Source organism: Diplotaxodon limnothrissa, linkage group LG3 (assembly GCF_057381915.1).
Source record: "Diplotaxodon limnothrissa isolate DT_005_m linkage group LG3, D_limnothrissa_male_GT1.1, whole genome shotgun sequence".
NCBI lineage: Eukaryota > Metazoa > Chordata > Actinopteri > Cichliformes > Cichlidae > Diplotaxodon > Diplotaxodon limnothrissa.
The window spans coordinates 57,356,460-57,376,463 of record NC_140598.1 but is presented as its reverse complement, the minus strand read 5'-3'; the positions used below and the strand labels follow the sequence as shown (position 1 = coordinate 57,376,463).

General features: G+C 40.5%; 1 protein-coding gene across 1 annotated transcript in view; it reads left to right on the top strand.

Moving 5' to 3' along the window:
• The first annotated feature begins 6,723 nt into the window (after positions 1-6,723).
• The window catches only part of usp53a (ubiquitin specific peptidase 53a), a 30,335-nt gene continuing 17,054 nt past the window's right edge, over positions 6,724-20,004 (top strand). Inside the window, exons 1-5 of the mRNA XM_085349631.1 lie at positions 6,724-7,103; positions 15,249-15,919; positions 16,621-16,713; positions 16,914-17,048; positions 19,137-19,247. Of these exons, the coding sequence (XP_085205757.1) occupies positions 15,776-15,919; positions 16,621-16,713; positions 16,914-17,048; positions 19,137-19,247 (483 nt within the window). The 5' untranslated portion in view covers positions 6,724-7,103; positions 15,249-15,775. The remainder of the gene's footprint in view (positions 7,104-15,248; positions 15,920-16,620; positions 16,714-16,913; positions 17,049-19,136; positions 19,248-20,004) is intronic.

The following is a 20,004-nucleotide window of genomic DNA, read 5'->3' as shown; positions in this document are numbered from 1 at the left end:
TCGAGCAGTGTTTATCAGCACCAGGCACAAACTCACTTTGAACTTTGAATGTAGCCATTATCAAAATGCAGCACTGGCAATATTATTGGCAGAGACCCTAGCTGGGGGTTGGGGAAGCCAGACGATTCGATTATTTGTGTCAAACTGCAACCGGTCTCCCCTGAGGCACATTCGCCTTGACATGAAATAGAACAGTAGGTACAGGCTAGAGCTACAGTTTGCCCGGGATAGTGGATTGTCCCAAACTAAAAGGTTGGATGTAGGTTCAGCAATGGACTCTTATGGAGTCTTTGAACAGGAGATTAAACTTTATAATCCTTTGCTCTCTTACAGTTGTGGTCAGAAGTTTACATACACTCATTATGGGCATGGATGTCATAGTAATTTGGAGCTGTCTACTGTCTCACTCACTTACTGAGAGGACAGACGCACGCTCCACTTGACTGCCGCGTCTCTCACCCTCTCTGTTTTTCACATAATGATATTATCCTATATCCTCGCATGTGATTGGCCACAATATGGAGGGATTGGAGCATAGCTGAGCCACTGTGAGAGCTGAGCAGCGAAAGGAAATTAAGTGAGGAGCCGGCTCTCGCTCAATGGGAGGCGACTCTTCAGATTCACTACAAAGCACTCTCTAAGCACGGCTCTTAGAGCTGATGCTTTTGCGCAGGACACATTATTAAATGTTACATTGTGTGTCAAGATACTGTTGACTCCAAATCTCCTGACCACTATGTCGATCTGAGACAGCAAGACCAAGACAGCGAGACCAAGACAAGACCAAGACCAAAGTCCGTCCAGACCAAGACAAGACCAAGACCACGTAAAAGTGTTCTCGAAGTCTCGAGACCAAGACCGGTTTTGAGACATCCAACTCTACATCCTAACCAATTTCCTCTCATCTGAGGACGACAGTTTGGGTCTTCTTCCATAACTGGCCTGAGTGGTGACACATCCAAATAATTTGTACTTACAAACAACTCTTTGATCTGGAAATCTGCAGTTGTTTAGAAATGTGGATTCCAGGACTCCAGATTCCATGTTCAAAATAGCTTCCTTGGGGCAGCTATGACTCAGGACGTAGAGCAGAGCATCTACTAATTGGGATATTGCTGGTTCTTGTGTAAATCTACAACTCTCTCTAGATTTTCACTGGGTTCCTTTAAAATTTCCCATTTTTCAAAATATCCTTTCTTTGTTAGCATAAAAACAAATCCTTTTTATGCTGGCAAAGAGAAACTACTGTTTGACTACTATCGTAGTCAATCATGATCACTGATGTGAAGTTAATAGGCCGTCGCCTTGTTAAGTTAAAAGACATTGTAGAGTCTTTAACACCACTGATAAAAAGATTTGCTTTGAATAAGAGCACCAGGGAGAGACACTCGTGATAGCATGTCGAAATCTCAGAGGACATTCCTTCAAAAATAAAATGCCTTTGGAGCAAAAGAATGAGTACACAAACACCCAATAGATATCAAGTTATCACTTGTTATGCAATAAGAACCCTGACAAGATGGAAACGTACAGTTTTTGGGTGTGTTCAACAGATGCAAGAAGTAGAGATGTTAGAGTCATGTTTTTTTGTACAGTGTGACCCGGCTAAGTCTGAACAGCTGGCTGTCTGTATGTTTATCAGCAGTTAACTATGGTCCCTGCTGCTGTTGCATTCGCTGTCAGGTTTTAAAGCTGAAGTCTCGTGGGTTTCCATCTGCACACACAGCACCGAACACTGATTGTGCAGTATGGCTGCTGACACAGACAACTGCTTAAAGGTTGCACAAGTTGACCGGCCAATATCCCAGAAGGATTCCTCTAAGTATGCATGGGTCTAGCGAGAAAAACAAATGTGCTGTGAAATAACAACTGCAAGGGCACCGAGGAGTGCCCACATGAAGACATATGGTTCTCTCAAAGGTTTTTGCATATGGCCGCACTTCCAATGTGTTCAGTGTCACGTTTTAGGTTGGTTAGGTTAGGTTAGAAATGTTGGAAATCTGGGATTAACCTTTTTTAATATATGACCTCCTGACATCAAAATCCACTAGCAACTAAAATGCAAAGCTAATCTAGTGTGTCAGCGTTTTAGTTTATGTCTTTCTCATCTGATGCGAAGCAGGTGTACATTCTCACAGGAAAGTGCAAAGCCCGGTGGGATTTCTAAATATACGAGCGAACATAAAGCATTCCTGGGGTCAGTCGGGCGGCGTTTAGTTGCACATGAGGTGAGGTGAAGGGTGACGCGGCACACATTCCGCTTCTGAAATGAGGTGGAGTGACGCAACAGGGTCAAGTATGTCTGGCTCTTGAGAAAAAAAACCCTTCAGTCGATCACGCCTCAGAAACCACAAGTGGACAATAACTGACAAACAGTGATGAATATGCTAGTTTCTGTGAGTAGGTACAGAAGTGTTGTGGGCGTTAAGGTGAATGCCAGCACGAATCTCTGAACTTCTTCCAGCTTTTAAGGACAGGAACATGCGCTCTCCCTCTCTCACTAAATGCACCGAGCTTGAGCAAACAGAATGTAGAGACAGCTTCATGGAGGGATGCACACAGCTAGGCAAATAATTACCTTGTATGGACAAATGAACATTCAAAATCATGTTCCTGTTTACTTGCAAAAGCCCTTGAGACCAATTAGCACTGTGTTCCCTCACGGTAATCCAGCCTAGGCCTTTGTGCCTTCGGAGGGCTCATCTATATTCCGGAGCGGTCAGTATACATCAATTTCCTCTCTTTGTTTAATAGTCAGCCAGGAATTATTAACTTTCTGCTTCTAATATGAACAGCAGCTAAAACAATCTGCAGCAATGACACCTTTAGGTGGTAAGCAAATGCTCTTTTTCCTAGCAACAACAACAACAGCAACAACAACAACAACAAAGAAAAAAGTAATTGCCCTCGATGTTGATACAGGAAGTAGCCCATTCTGCTGATGTCTTTTTTGGGGAAAGACTAATTTATGTACCTAATCTTAGTCAGTGAAGCTATCTCACTTTCTGAACATGCACTGGGGCAATAGCATGCTTGCTCTGTGTGCTGCAGCTACCGTGGATACAGCAAACACAGCAGAGAGATATATCACCGTCACCACCTTGGCTGCACTCCAGAGTTAATGTAACATGGGGAATTGGCAAAAAACAATGCTCATGTCATCCCCTTTTCTGCAGTAAAACAATGAGCAGTGTTTCACTCGGGGTCAGATAGAAAATGTAAATTAATACAAATTGCCCCTGCTCCTGTCCCACGGGACAAGTCTGAGGTGATGCCAAGTCATCATGACTTACACAAATGCCATTTTGGTGAATGTTATACAATGTAGACAAGATACCAAAGATAATATTTGTATCTTAGCCTGTTCTATGTCTTTTTCTACAGGCTTTTATTTTGAACTGTACCCCAAAAATGCATTTCTAGATGTTTCGACCATGAAGTGGATGAAAAAGTGGTTGACCAACAAAAGTCCTCTTCAGAAACTACTTGTTGAAACATTCTTGTGAAACCTGAAAAGGCTTCTTCGTTCGAAAAAGTAATTATTACAGGATTTTAAACCCCGGTTAAATATAGTACAAGTCGCTTTGGAGGCGTCGCCCTCCCATGGCCTCCATTGCGGCGTTGGAGCATGTCTAATCTCTTACGTAACAACAGGACATTCACTGCTTCATTAGTAGTAACTCAATAGGATCACAGCAAATGGTGTTCACAGACAACAAGCTTTGCTTTGTTCAGTCGTTCTTCTGTGGGAAGTTGTTTTTAAGGAAGGGAAAATAACCTTGATTGTCAATTTCACAACTCGATCTCACATGTTGCATTGTGTCCTTAAAAAATCCATATTTGTTTGTGTCCCTGCATTTTTTTGAACTTATTTGCGTTTCCCACGATGACACATTCAAACTTGTATGTGTCATCGTGCTTTTGCTACAGCAGATAAAAGCAGATAAAAGCAATGAGAGACACAGAAACTGAAGCTTTATTCATTCATATTTCCTTACACTGTATTCCCACTGTCCTCTAGGGAAACCAATTCTAACTTTTTCAACATTTAAATAGAAGATTTTGCTATTTAGATTCAATCTGTCTCACAGTAAAGAGGAGCAAGATGAAAGCAGAGACCTTTTGAACACACAAGTCTCCCGTTGTGTTTATGGTGTACAGTAAATATGGATCGAAAAATCAGACAGCAGTGCTAAAAATATACCATTAAAAAATGGCACCACACAGCTGAGGTGAAATGGGATTTAGTTGCCCAGTAACCCATTTGAGATAATCAATGAATCTATTTCAATAAAAGCTGATTCTACTAATCTGATGTGTACTGGTTGTGGTTTTCTTTCTTGGCAAAGAGATGGTATAGTTTTGTCATTTGAGCTGTGTTTATTCACTGTGTTCAGCAAATCTCTTGCTGCTCACTGGAGCTTTCTGAAGGTGAGAAGTCCGGGCAATGGCACCAGGTCTCTACGGGACATTTACCATGTGCGCTGTCTCCTTGCAGAGCTGGCAAAGTGTTGGTAATTATTCTTAAAATAAAACACCCTTCACAACAGAATCAAACCTGGAAAGACTGGTGGTTGGCTGGGCTTTTGGGGAATTTACTAGACATTTGGACCATTTGCAAAAAGTGAGAAGCACAGACAAAAAATAGTAGAAAAGTAGAAAGAGGCAAAAATGAATCTTAAAATCAATGAGCCACTACTTTGCAAAAGTCATTTAAAGTGCATTACATCCAGGCAATGATGTGTCAGTGCAGTGATAAAGTCATTTTGTTTTTAGAGTTTCAGCGCAAAGTTGGAAATAATGCTGACGGGGCACAAATTATCAAATGCACCAGCTTGATTGCAATCTGTCCACCAAGGTCAGGAAAGTAAAAAAAATATTAAGCTTGCATTTGTGGAACTTGTTAAAGGCCTGATCTCTTCGAGCTGTCTGATTCATAATTTATAGGGACTTTAAATTACTCAGTGGCAGCACTTCAAAGGTAGCCAAGAAGGTGTCCATAATATGAATCTTTTCTAATGTGAGCGTGAACCACTGGTAACAAAGTAATCGTTAATCCTGTGTGAAAAAAAATAAATCTTAATATCACTTCTATAAAATCACCCCAGTGTGCATGGCTTAACTGCATCCCATTCAATAGAAGTAGAATATGTTTTATTAAAATGTGTATTTCCATAAAATAAAGCAAGTATAGGCCTAGAGGTAAGTTAAATACTTTTACACCAAGATCTTAAAGGCTCACATCACTCACGAATATTATTACTGCACTCCGGAGCTTTTTTAGATTTCAAGAGGAAGCATTATATGTCCCTCTAGGAAATGTGTGCACAGGGAAATAGCACTGTCTCCTCAATGGGCCTTTTCAAGTACTTCCTGGGGAAAGGCTGGACCACTCTGATACATTGTGTCCCCTCAGCGCACACTCCATCATTGCGCAGAGTTTCCTCAGCCTTAACGAGTGACTTAACGAGTGTTTTTAAAAGCAGAGTTTTCTTCTGTCTTTATAGCTCTCTAAAAATATATGGACTTATCTTACGTTTGATTATTAGTCTTTCTAATTAATCACTTACACAGGATTTATGAGTTTAAACGCAGGTGGTGCGGTGCAGGCACATTTCCGTGTTAGAGAGACATTGGAAATAGTGCTGTGCTATACTGCAAATTTTAGTATCGATTGGATACAGAGTAAATACAGGGCCAATACTGCCACCAGTGACCTTTAAAGGCAGTTTATGTATGGGAGAGCAGTGCGTCATGATCCAATACCAATACTAGCGTTGGTATCGACACTATTGATATTTGTATTGATGCATCAGACAAATCCATTACCAAAAACCAGCATGCTCACATGCATAATCAGTCAGGTTGGATAAATTTATCTCAACCATATACAGTGTGATGTAGTTGTCATGTAGAAAAAGGATAACAAGATGCCTGGCCTTGGTTTAGAGGGTATTAACTGAGTAAATGTCAACGAAATCCAAGCTGCTTGTTTAAATTAATGTAATTATTCTAAATAAAAAAAAATATGGTGAGTTTGAGCCATGAAACACGTCAGGGATGAAACACTAGTGTCTAACTTAAAAAAAAAGAGAGAGAGGTTGGGATGAGGGGGGCTTAATTGTACACTCCTTTCATTTGCTTTCTTTATATAACAGGATCAGGCAGATGGTGTTTGGGTAACACCAGCCTTACATGACTTCCCTCCACTCCCAGTTGTTCATAATCATCGCTGTTAGGAATTGCCACCACAGTATTAGTGTAACCACGCAGGTGTAAACAAACCTTAAACGCTGCAACACTTGATCTGCGGGGGGAAAAGAGCAAAAAAAAAAAAAAAAGCAAGAACGCGGATATCCTGTGAGATTTATGGGAATCTGTAAAGCACACGTTGTGAAAAAATTTTTATGCACTCAAATATACTTTAACTGACTTTTGGAATATTATAAAGAACCGTCCAAGTGCGCATGTGATGCTGTTTCTAGCGCACTCCGCATTGTAGCAGTAAGCTGCCCCCCCTCCTCACCAGCACCATAAAGCAACATTAACGAGCTTGCCAGCAGAGTTGGCGCTCTGCAAATATTGGAGCGTGCGTGCGCGCGCGCCCTAGCAGTGGCAGCGGTGTACAGTAGCATGGCAGACTGCAGTAAATACAGTGTTGAAGAGGCGGGGTTTGACATCTCCGCTCTGAAAACATCTCTAATCCAGTATTTCAGGTGGCCAAGTCGACCGAGCGAACCATTGCTCACTACCGCCGCGCTTCAGAGAACTGCAGCACAAACGCACGCCTCCTCCAGCCGGAGTGTACCGCGAGTGGACAGACGGGGCTGGTGTGTATCCGAAGTGGAAACTCGCCGTAGGAGAAGAAAACAGAGAAAAAGCCGGAGAGGGAGAGAGAAGTTTAAGCGACGCGAGGCAACACTTTACTTGTCTGGGCGGTGTTTTAGTTCCCAGCGTCTCCCCGTTTGAAGAACATAGTAAGCAGAGACTCATTCGGCTTTTCGGCGAAACTCAACCAAAAGAAAAAAATTACTTCCAACTCTTGTTCAGCGAACTCTAAAAAGGATATTGCGGCACTTTTTGTTGTCATTATTCAGCCACAGGTAAGCGTCAGCTGAAGTTTGACAAATGTACTTGTCTTTCCTTGTTTATGTTTGTGGCAGTACGTGGGGGCGGAAGCTCTACCTGGAACTCAGGTAAGTCGGAAACCAGGTAGGCCTAGCGTTAGTTAGGCTAGCTTTAGTTAGCATAACTTGCTATAAAAATATAGGTGTGGAAATTGTTTAGAAGTTTAGTAGAGTTTATTTGTCGTTTTTATTTTTTGACTGTTTATTTTATTCAGTTTATTATTATTATTTATGGGCCTTGAAATAGGCTCACTGTGAACAGTGAGCTGTGAGTGAGGCTATGAATCGGTCATTAAATATTATAAAATGTAGCATAAGGTCACGGAAGCTGGCGTGACGTTTTTAGTGTTGGAATGCTTTATTTCGTGACACACACACGCGCGTTATGTCAGCTTTTCTGTCACACAGTGTGCTATCAGAGGATGTCTCATCACTTTTTATTGCGTGTGGAAAGGTTTCATGTTGCGCAATCATGTACACTTTTGTTTATATCTACAGGAAAAAATTGCTGCTAGTCTGGTTTTTGTTGTTGTTGTTTTTGTTTTGTTTTGTTTTTTTTTGGGGGGGGGATCAGATCTGTTGTAACAGAACTTCTCTTATGTGGCACCAGTAGACTGGTTTTTCCCCTCTAAACTCATGATAAGACCCTCATCCCGACGAGCCCAGTCCCTTAAGCACAGTGATGATGAGGCGATGAGATCATCAACCCTTTAGACATCTTGCTCACTCAGCCTTCACATTGATGCAAGTGGAACATTTCCTTAAGGACAAAGATGGTGAAATAAACATAAAGGCATGCCGACGAACCAGTTTTTGACGCTGGGCCTTCTGCCACGTCTTTGTGTGCAAGTACATTGAGCAAGAGTACTTGGAAAAACGTGAGCTTTTGAGAAGTACTGTTTACTAATGTGCTGTGTCTTCATCAGCTTTTTAGAAAGATGGTGTGTGATGATAAGCTACTAACCCAGAGGTCTGCCACTTCAGGTTTAGCTTTAAAAGTTTTTTCTTTATGCATTTAAAAAAAAAAAAGTTGCAGAAAAAAAAAGATAAATTGGGGGCAGGGTCATGATCATGCTTGATGTTTCTTGGCTAGCTGTTGTCAAATGAGGGGCCATTAAGGAAGCAATTGTGAGAGCAGAAAGGCGGATGTTATATTTCAGTCAGATTCTATTCAGCTTTGGATCCTGGCTCTGTGCTTTTGTTCTTCCTTTTCCTCTGTTGGAAGCAGTAAGGAGTAATGGGTGACTCAGCGCGGTGTGGGTGACCTGTTCAGTTTCACAGGGTTGAACACGGGGACCGTGTGTTGGAACGCAGCAAGACTTTGAGCAGGAAGCCCACACAGGAAATGACCGCTGCATTGTTACCCATTCTTAAACCATGTCTGCAGTCTGCAGGGAATTTCAAGTGAAGTTTCACTGTTTTTTTTTTTTTCTGGGGGTTTTTTTTTGGGGGGGGGGGGGGGGGGTATTTATTTATTTTTTTGTTTGTTTTTTTGTAGAATAAACACACAGGGTCAAATTTATTGCTTGTTCTTGTACATGCATTGGCTGCTTGTTTATGAATCTGTTTCCTAGTTCTAACGCCTAATTAATTAAACCGACCGAGGGAAGAAATGTTGAATGCGTTCAGTTCAGGGAAATTTTAAATGTTGCTTTAAGAGTAGTTTATGAGGAAGAATTGTGATTCATCCTTACTCTATCAATATGAGTCAGACTTGGAACTTTGTATGACTTTACCAAAAGTGGAGAAGTTCATTTTCAAGTCTAAAAACAGACCCAGAAAATGGGAGTAATTGTCCACTTGTCAAAAGTCAATCTGTTCCAAGGAACGGCTCTAAATTCAGATATGGTTAACTTAACGCTAAAATAGATTTTACACCTGGCAGCCTTTATGAACCGCACTTTATAACAACAAACCCACTGCACTCTTTTACCTCGCTCAGCTATTTTTATTCACTTTATTTGGATCCACCCCTTTTCTTTCTAACATTAGTGTTTCTATGTTAATCTAGCTCCACTATTCTTTAATTTAAAAAAAAAAGATCTCATTTTGCTGTCAGCCGGAAATGATTTTCACGTGTGGTTAAAGCACATTTAGAAAAGTGTCTGTGAAGGTGGGAAAGAGATGACGCATGTTATGGCTGTCATAGGATGCAGAGTAGGAGCCGGTGTGCGTGGCCCTGAAGTTATTTTTCTGAAGGGAAAGTTGAATATTTACGAGTTTCCTCTTTAACATATGCCATTAAAATGCATGACACGCAGCGAGAACACGTGTGCAGCAATTGCTTTTTCTACGTGATCTCCAGTAAGGAAAAAGCCATTCATTAACAGTGAGTCGGAACACGCTCGGCTGTCATCTAGGTGTATAATGCACCAGCTTGACAGGGAGATGTATTGATCTGCATTTGAGAGGAAGGAGTTTCAGAGACGTTAAGCTGTATCGTACTCTGTGGCAGTTCATATTGTAAATTGTGAACGTGAATTAAGAATTAATCCTTACAGCCTTATTAATTAATAACGCTGTAATTTGGGCTTTTGAAAAAGCCGATGTGGAGAGAATTACAGACTTTCGCTACTGGGAACCCGAAAGTCGACCGTTCCAACAATATATACATCAGAAATCTTCTCTCTTTGTGTTGCTGCAATGATGCATTTCTATTTTTGTTTCTTGAAAAAAGTGACATAGTGTGACTCAATTTACCACAGATTGATTCATCAGCAGCTGCTGGCGTTGCCATATTAAGGAGATCAGTTGAATCATTGTTAATGGGGCTATCCATCAACTGATCACTAACTCATAAATTATAGCATCTGACTCTCCACTCCGTCACCCCAAATTTGGACACATTTTACAGATCCTCCAGGCTCGTCAAAGCTGCCACTGCACAACATGCTCTTTGGCTGACTGCTTGAAGGTGCTAGCCTTAGCATTTTCCATATGACAAGGGGAGAAGGGAGTCATTCCTGGTCCTTGTTTGACAAGTCTGAGCCAGTCTTTGTTTACAAAGGAAGACTGGACTTCCTGCAGTTGTGCCCCTTGGTGAAAAAAAGAAATGACTGCTTTTGTTTGGCTCTTGTTTTTGGCTCAATGCTGCATCTCTGACAACTTTTCCATAGTACATTGAAAATCATTGCTGCTGTTGTTTTTTATGGATAACTATTTTATCTAGTAACAATGTTTTCCAATGCAATATTTCTCCTTTTAAATGGCTGTAAGTCAAGGATGTTGCATAACCACATGGATAACTAAACTCGAGATTAGAAAGCAGTTTTTAAAAACAATTATTTATATAATCTGTTCCTAAGTGTTTATTACTTCGATGTTGTTTAAACAGGAGCTTTACTGACCTCACCAAATTCTTTGTAAAGACTGTAGTGTCAGCAGATGAGATGTTTTAAGATACTACTGTTCATGTGTTCAGCTGCTAGTGAGGGGAGGGGCTGTGTGTCAGCTGGAGGAGGCAAAGTACTGCTGGTATGAATACTGTTTCAAATGAGTATGTAATCCATTTTTATTGACAACCCTATTCAGTTATCATGCTTTAGGTAACTACAATATTGTAAAAAGCAAGTACCTTTTGAGTTTTAAAAATGTTGGTATAATAGGTATTGTAAATATCAGTTCTGGTGATATCCCTAAATATAAGATGTAAACATATACTTAAGGATATTTCATGTGTAAAGTAGGATCTGATTGATTATTTATTTTCTGCAGTTTTAAGCGCTGCTGTGTAAACTAATGTTTCCCTTTTATGTACTTTACCTCAGTGGAACTTTGGCACTACGTTTGGCCACAGGTGTGACCTAGTTTCCACTTATCAAAGATACTTTGCTGCATGTGATTGAACTCTGCTTCACCTGTGTGTATGTGTGTGAGAGCGCAATTGCTGGTTAATTTTTAAACATAGCCTTTTGTTATCTTTAATCACCAATGTTTTGTTTTAATTACGAGAGGTAATTCAAAGAGAACTCGAGGGAGCTACTTGCTCACAAGGCAGAAACTGGAGGTCAACACGACTGTGTTTTAAAGTGAAGTCAGGCGGTTTTGTGGACTATGTTGTTGGGATCGAAGCAGAAAAGGGAAAATAAGAGAAATATGGTGTAATTCTCCACTTAGAGTTGAAAGCAAAGGGTGTCAACAGCCGTCTTGGCTTACTACTCAGTGATGTAAACTTGGCTTATGGACAATTTTGCCGCTGGCCAGATTCGTTTCCTCCACCTAGGTCTGTAAACAAGAAAGCACATATTTCATATGGCTGCTGTTAGTTGAAATTGATTGTGGGGGATCTGTTTTCAATTTTAAAATAGGTATTTTATCATTAATATCACATAACAGAAGAAGATGAAATACAGCAAGAATGTCAGCAGAGTCATCTGTGCAGGCAGTGTGCTTCTCTCTTTGCTTTCTCGTCACTCTTCTTGGTCCGTGTTTACACGTTAGGCACAGTATGTGCTACTTTAACCTTTCAGGATTGTAGCATAGCCAACCCTTGTCTAAAAATGTGCACGTATCCTGTAGTGCCGACACTATGCGGTCTCTGTCACCTGATGTTTTCTGATTTCCTGCTTTTATTTTATTTTATATCCATTAATCCCCTCATAACAAACAAAAGAAAAAGAATAACAGTAATGTTAATTAATTATTGTTAAATAAAGGCGGTGGTTATAAATTCTGCCTGCTTAACTTAAGCCAGACAGCAAAATGTTGATCTTACAATCGTCACAACATTACTGAAGTGTACTTGCTGTCAGTTTTGCTCCTAGAAATGATGGTTTAACATAACTGAGCTTGACAGTTTTTTCCAAATGGACCAATATAATGCAATAACATTCATAGGACCAGAAAGACAGAGCCATATTTACTCATGCTGTTGTCAGCAGTGTCTCAATACAGCACATGCTTCAGCTTCTTTCTCTGTTACATCAGTTTGACATTGAATAATGTAGACAAGGGTTGGGATTGTTTTTGCATTCTGCTAAATGGGTATGGGTGAGACGATAGCCGGATATGTTTGATGCTTGCGTATTATTCCCTGAAAACAGGAATAAATGTACCAGTTCCTAATTAACAGAATCAATAAATGTATAATGGATTAGTAGAGTGCTCGGCCTCTGTCGTCTAAGGTGTAGGTGATTAATTTAATTGTTTTTCCATTTCATCACATGATCACAAACTTGATGTCCTTGTACAGACTTGTCCCGACTTGTGATGTCATCGGCAAAGGTGGGTTTTCCATTTGCCAGTCCAGCCCTGAAGCAAATCCGAAAACAGCAGCTCTTAAGAAACTCTGAGCTTAAGTGATTGCTTTGGAATGCTGTTGCCAAGGAGCCCAGTTGCAAAGTACAACGGCAGAGACATTTGTGCATTTAGTCAGAGCATGTGAAGATGACTGTAAAATACAAAACTGCAGCTTACAACCTTAGATTCTGCATCGAACTGCGTTGTTGCAATGTCATCATACATCGAGGATTCCTAAAATACCACGATGGCAATGTTGTCCTGCAAGTTTCAGCCGAAACTTTTCAGTGGTTCTGGCGACTGTCACAAGAGGGAAGTTTCATTGTTTGTTCTAAGTAGGGCAGGTTTTTCTTCTTCTTCTTACTCTGAATAACAAAATGTTTGAGGTTTATTCTTTGCGACTATTTTTTGGGTCTTGGGGACTAAAATTGGATGAGTCACTGTTGCACATTGTTGCTTCTTTGTACTTTTTGGTACTGGAACAATGAGAACAATGTGAGATATGTAAAGTTACAAGGACATGTCCTGTTACCATTTAAAATGCTACCATGTGAAAATCCCAATAAAGACATCACAACTGAAAGGTTTTGACTGTATGCTGACCTCTTTGGCCATTCACTGATATTAACACCCCCCACTGACTTGTTCAGCATAAACACAGACACTTTTAAGAGGTTTGCTGGATGAATGTGTTCCGGCCAAGATGCACTTTCCCTCCAGATTTTTTGGTGTAGCTCAGTTTATTGCATCTTCAATTGTTTGTTAAAATGCTCACTACAGCTCAACTCATGGTGGAAAAAAAAATAGGTCAGGGCAGTCTTTCTTTGTAGCTGATTTTATAAAAAGCGTGACGGGGCCAGACAAAGTAAGAAAAAAATGGGATGGAATAGAAACTTGGAGCAGCATTATATGGGTTTTTAGAAATGTCAGGCCACAAATAGCTGACTAGCAGTTTCAGACTGAGCTCTCCTCTGGAGTTACAGCCGCCCACGTTGTTTAAAATTCATTTCAAACTATTTATTTCACTTCAGGTTCACACAGTTGCAATAAAGAGATTATGAAAATTTATCAGGATAACTGAGTTGCTAATTAAAGTTGGTCTGGTTTAAAGTCATAATTCTAGACAAGCACGGTATGACTGAACTAATTATCACACAAACAGTTGAATTTTTGTGTGTGTCTTTATTGGACACACTAATAACTGGCGGTGCAAGCTGAAAAAAGTAAAGTAGTTCTAGTTAATAGAACCTTTTGGTAGCACCAGACTCGGTTATTAATATTGCTGCTGCTAAACTTACACAACCATGTGAAGGAATTTTAGACCATTTGTCCTCCTGATCAAGGCCTTTCACATGGTTATTCCAAAACATGTTTTCTTTCTTTTTCCACCATTTAATTATAAATTTACTTGTTTGTGTTTGCAGTACACTATATATTCTTATATTTCTCCAGCTTCTTACATGCATAAGCGTCAGGTTATCGACATTATCTCTCTCTTTAAAAATACAAAATCAAATAAATAAAATCTTTATATCCTTCCTAAGATAGAAACGTAAGTCCACCGTGCCTCCACTATGCTTCAGACTGAAAAAGAGGTTTTTGGGTCCTCCAATCATGATGCTATTTATCCCAGACATGTGGAAAAGCCCATAAACCCATTCACTGGTTTTCTTTTTGTTGACACATGAGCAAAAATGTAAGCTTTGTAGAAATTTCTGCTGTTTTGCCAAAATAACAGGATTGCAAGTTGAGCTGAGTTTGAGCTTTGCTGGCTGCCTGCTCTACGGGAGAGTCCTCCAGTTTTAGACCGTGTGTCTCGGTGCTGATTGATGTACAGCCACGTCTTTAGAACTGCTTTTTCAGGCCTCTCTCCCCATATGTATTTTTAGCATTTATAAAGTGAAAGTTGTGATTGGTGTTTGCAAATAATGCCACAATCTTTGTATGCTTCTATTTCAACAGAGGTACCACTGCATCCCATAGTGAGAAGTCAGAAGTAGAGAAGTACGCAGAATTTATTCAGATGGGTCTTTTAACTATTGTTCGATTATGTTGAGTAGAGAAAGGGAAGTAGTTTTCTGGTTTCAAATTACCGTGTAAATTGAGGACCTTAATTAAAGTCCAGTAACAAGATGGCAAATTAAACTGATCTGTTGCTTTGGATTCTGGTCCCTTATTTTTTTCTATTTAATATGATGTTGGATTATTAATTGGATGAAACATTAACCAATTAACTGATACTGACAAGAGTTAATCCCCTCCAGTGAAAGTGATACATACTGGGGAAGTGATGTTCTGCGTCAGTATTAGAGGGGGGGGAAAAAATCCAGTGTTTCCTCTAAGCTCGCTTCCTGTCTGATGATAGCTCTTTGCACAATTGTCACCATCGCCCCTCCCTTTTTTCTTTTTCTTTTAAGTGTCTTTCTTTTGTCTATACTGTAGAAAATTTGAAAATTCATAATTCTTAATTTTTCTGCCTTTTAAATGAAGTACAGGCTGCAGCCTAGTGAGCTGTAACTCCTACGTGTGTGTTGGCTCTCTGTCTGTATTGTTTAGGAAATAATAAATTTGTCTGAATGTTAATGTGAAACCAAAGTTAGTGCCATCTTTAGTTTGACACGCCTCCAGTGCAAAGGGTGGCTGTAAAAGTTAATATATAAGCTTTCCTGACATGTATAAACAGTCAGGTTTGACCTCAATTTGGAGGTACACGACTGAAATTTCACAAGTGACTTCCTGTGGTATTGTTTTGAATCACTCATCCAGTGCAGTAGTGTTAAATGTATGTTAAAGCAGCAAGGCATAATGGATAAAAAGCAGCAAACCACATTAGCTGTTAACGTGTTTTTAAATCTAGTTCTCTTTTTGTTTTTTCTTACACAGCCCGGTCGTGTTTGCTGTCTAACCTTTCGACGTGTGAACTTCTGAGCGGGAACAAGGGAAGAGTCGCCAGGACCATGTGGCAGGATTTTCTTATAGGTGTCAACAATTTGTTCTGAAGCTGTTATGAAGTTTTGACCACAAACAGCACAAGATGTTTGAAATGCGTCCCTTCGTGTTGAGAATGCATCATATTAGATCACTGGTTAACAAAGGCCGGCCAAAAAGAAGAGTTGGATTGTAATTTTTTTTTGTGTGTATGTGTGCGTTTGTGCGCACATGTGTGTTTATTTTTCAATTTTTAATACAGAAGATTTTTAAGTAATTGGCACGATATAAGGACCTTTTCCTTGAGCTGCAGACATAGACTGGACTCCCATGTATAGCAGAGCAGCCGCTGCAGCTTGTGGAATAACTTAGCTTCAGACTGTTGGACAGCTGCTTCTTCAGGGCTCCGGGGATCTGATCTAAGCATCCACCCACCGTGTCATCTGACTATTTCACCTGTACTAAGGCAACCCTACTAACCAATGGCATGGGTCAAGTTCTTCAGGAAGCCAGGGGGCAATCTGGGGAAATCCTACCAGCCGGGGAGCATGCTGTCTCTGGCCCCCACCAAAGGACTGCTCAACGAGCCTGGCCAGAACAGCTGTTTCCTCAACAGTGCTGTGCAGGTTTGTTGACACCTCATGAACATTTTTATGTAAAAACTGCACAAAAATGGCGGTCACTGCTTCTAACCGGTCCTCCAAACTTCTTCAATTTATTTGCTGCTTGTATAACTTTATTTATTGCAGCCCCCCTCTGGGAACATGTTCCACCCTCTTGAAAAAATAACCATTATTTATTTGGAAATTGCAAAGCTTAGTCACTGTCTGTATTTGTCAGAGCTTCCCAGCTATTTATTCATTCTGGATGGTTAGTTTTGTTTTTTTTCTTGTGGGGTACTGGCTGGTGAGTTAGTTCATTATATCAGCCAACGCGCAGTGAGGTCAGCATCGGACGGTCTTACTCAGAGGGTGTGTGAGACAACCGATGAGCTGGTCGAAGATGATCATTACTTTCGGCTTTGTTTCTGTGAGGGAGTTGTTCTCTCACCCACTCCTCGTTGTTATGACCTTGGAGAGTTTATTATTGTAGCATGCCTGCATGTTATGAGCAACTAAAAAGATGTTAAGTTTCATAATGGGGGGAAAAATGTGAATCTTTTCTTAATGATTATTTTGTAAATAGGCAGATTGGTACAGAAAATCTATATATTTGAAGTGCATATGAATGTGTTTGCTTGACTGCTTTATCTTGTAAGTAAGAGATATGCCCAACATCTTATGGTGTAAGGGCAGCCTCACGAGCTTCTGCTCTATCCCTTGTGTAGGTACTATGGCATCTGGACATCTTCAGACGCAGCTTGAGGCAGCTGCCTGGACACTTCTGTCTGGGAGAGTCGTGCATTTTTTGTGCATTAAAGGTAAGATGCGATCATAAGCCTATTTAATAAGAGCTGACACTTTAAAGTAACCGTGCAGCTCCTGTTTGTCAGCATGAATGTGTAGAGCATCTGCTCTCATATTCAGACTGTGCATTGAGCGGTAAATGTGACACAAATGCTTTCTGTAAACACAATATGCCGTTGTCAGGGTGTAAACAAGTTCTTGCTCTCTTCTTCAGGGTATTTTCACCCAGTTCCAGCACAGTCGGGAGCGAGCCCTGCCCTCTGACAACCTGCGTCACGCCTTGGCGGAGACCTTTAAGGACGAGCAGCGCTTCCAGCTGGGCTTCATGGATGATGCCGCAGAGTGCTTTGTAAGTTCCTGTGGCAACACTATGGCGGGAGGGATTCGTGTATGTTTGTGTGTTATCCTGCCGCACAGCTCAAGCGAAGCACTGCCATGAAACTGTTCGGCGAGGTCACTGAAACAGCTTCTGTCCCTCCCATCAACCCCAGCCACATAGGCGCTGAATATCATCATGACAGCTTATATAAGTACCAGAGTTGTGTTTGAACCGCTTTTTTTATCTGCTGCCATAGTATGGCACATGAGCTTTTGAAGAATCACTTTCATATGGTCTTTATCGTTCTAGCATATTGCTTTCAGTTTTTCTGCTCTTTTACCACTTTAAAAAAATATTTTCAACTAGTCTAATTATTTTTGTCCCAGTTTTACTATGACTCCAGCCAAAAAGGAAAGGTCCTGTTACCCTGCTTTTAATTTGTTTAAAAAGTTTTACTTTGTCAATCACGTTTGGTTAGTGAATTTTTTTCTCTTACAATGTTGATATCTTGTGCCTGTAAACTGTACACCAAAATGGCACAGATGTATCCTGATTTATTTATTTTTTTGTTCCCCTCCCCACGCAACGGTTGTTTATCTATTTAGGAAGTGCAATTACACAGAAATGGAATAAACAAAAGAGGGAATCTAACTTCTGGCGAATACAACGGGGGGATGAGTGTACTCGTGCACATTGGGCTGTACAAGTGTGATTTTTGTCACTTTGCTTCTCCTATAAGTTACAGATCAACCTACCACATGATGAGGTGTTATGTAGAAAACCATATAAACTATATGAATAGTTAAGAAAAAATGGCACATGGGCAGTTGTCTGAAAAATAGTTGGCAAACTATTCCGTTACGAGATGTTCTACCTGCTATTTTGTATTTCAACTAACTACAAAGTTGGCTGGCTGAGGGGGGGAGATCCCAGAAACACTTACAGAAGTAGATATGTAAAGGAGTATGTCCACTTTTGTGTAAGTAATTAAAAGTTTTTGAGAATTCCAATAAATTTCTCTAATTTAAAAATATTTTTATGGATGCATTATGAGGACTAAAAAGGATGATTGTTGGGCTTATTATCAGCACGTGGTTCAGAGTTAGTCAGCATCTGTGATCACACGGGGGTCATCAGTGCACATACTAACGAAATGTAACATGCTGCCATCCAGACGTCTTTCTCAGAGACTCGTTAACTTATTTCAGCAGCACAAAAACCACCACTTGTGCTTTTTCTAGTGGTAAAAGAGTCTGGTTAATAGAGTGGCTTGTCTTGAGGCCAAACATGTTCCCATTAAAAATATTTGGTACGTTATGAAACGGAAAGACAAAGGAGGCCCTGAACTCTTTAGAAGCTTAAAGCCAGTGTCAAGCCAAAATGCAAAACCCCCTTCTTGGTTTTTCTTTTTTTTCCCTTGGCTTTCATCTGCTACAGCAGTTGCTCTCCTTAGTTCCCAAACATGTACAGGGTGTTGTTAAAAGATATGATGCTCTATCTGAACTGTTGGTATCTTATTCAAAATATTTTCATGTTTTCATAGTTACAACGTTTGATGTTTTGCATTTGACTGCTTTACATCATTTAAATGATCTGCAGATTTTTATCTACGTTTTAAATCATGTCCCTGCTTTTTCAGAAGAGGGATTGTTAAACTGAAATTCCAAAGTTTTCTTTGTCTCATGTGGACGTACCATTTCTTAATACCGCGCAGATCTTTGCCCTTGAGCGTTTTCTCTCTAAAGCATTGGCAGCAGTGTGCTGGCAGAGAATTTATGTGAGGAGTTGGCTAGTGTCAGATTAACAGCCTGTGAAGTATAGCCTGTAACCTTTGCAGGCCTACCTCACAGCCTTAATATTTCATAAACTCACAAGCGTTAGAACCAGGAAGGAGCTAAAACGGAGTGGAGCTTCTTCTTTTAACGTGCTCCTTCTGCTGCAAGGTTTACAACACGACTGCTAAAATTGAAGTTTCTGTATAATATGGGCCGTATATTTTATTACACTGCAATCTTTGTCTTGGAAATCGCTGAATTGGAGAGAAACTATAGGCTGTGTGGAATGTTCCCCCTCACCACCACCAGCCCCATACCTGACAGTTTTCCTGTCCTGTCACAGGAAAACATACTGGAGAGGATCCACCTGCACATTGTGCCTGAGGAGACAGATGCCTGCACTTCAAACTCTTGCATCACACATCAGAAGTTCGCCATGTCACTTTATGAACAGGTCAGTAAGAGGCTAGGAAGTAATAATAAATATTATATTCCCTGGAAGCTTGCTTGTTTATTCTGGCTTATCTAAGCACGAGTTGGTTATATTAATTTTGTGTCTTCACTTTGTGTGTGTGTGTGTGTTTTAGTTTGTTTAATCTTTGTTTGCACAGTCTCTACTGTGTTGAGTGGAAAAGCCAGACACACTAGACAGTGTTAGGATTAAGCGACATGCGCACACAGGTATTAATCACCGTCTGAGACAATAGAAATCCAATCAGTCATGTTTTGATACTGGCTCGCCCCCAGTGAAATATAGAGGGTGTTTCTGGTCAGGAGAGTACACATAAATTCCACCTCGGCGCAACACAGACACACAAACACAAGACTCTTCCCCGTGGCTCTGATGCCCATCACTGTCTCTGTCCCGAACCAGTTCTATCTGTGAATCTAACAAATAATACGCCTTTGGACTAAATCCCTCAGGAGCAGAGTCGGTGGATTTGGTTCCACCTCGACTTCAGGGCACCCTATCCTGCAAATATTATAAAGGCCCAAATGAGCATTGCCTCCCTCAAACAGAGGCCTGAAATCGTACGCCTGATAATGTCAGTTGTCTGACTTAAAAGGATACTGGAGAGCTCGGAGTTTATATGTGATCACAGGGAAATAAGCCAAAAATCAAAGAACTGGTTTTGTCCCATTTCTGGAAAGTGACTCTCTGATATGCTAACCAGTCATATGCAGTGCTTACGTTTGCGAAATCACATGTG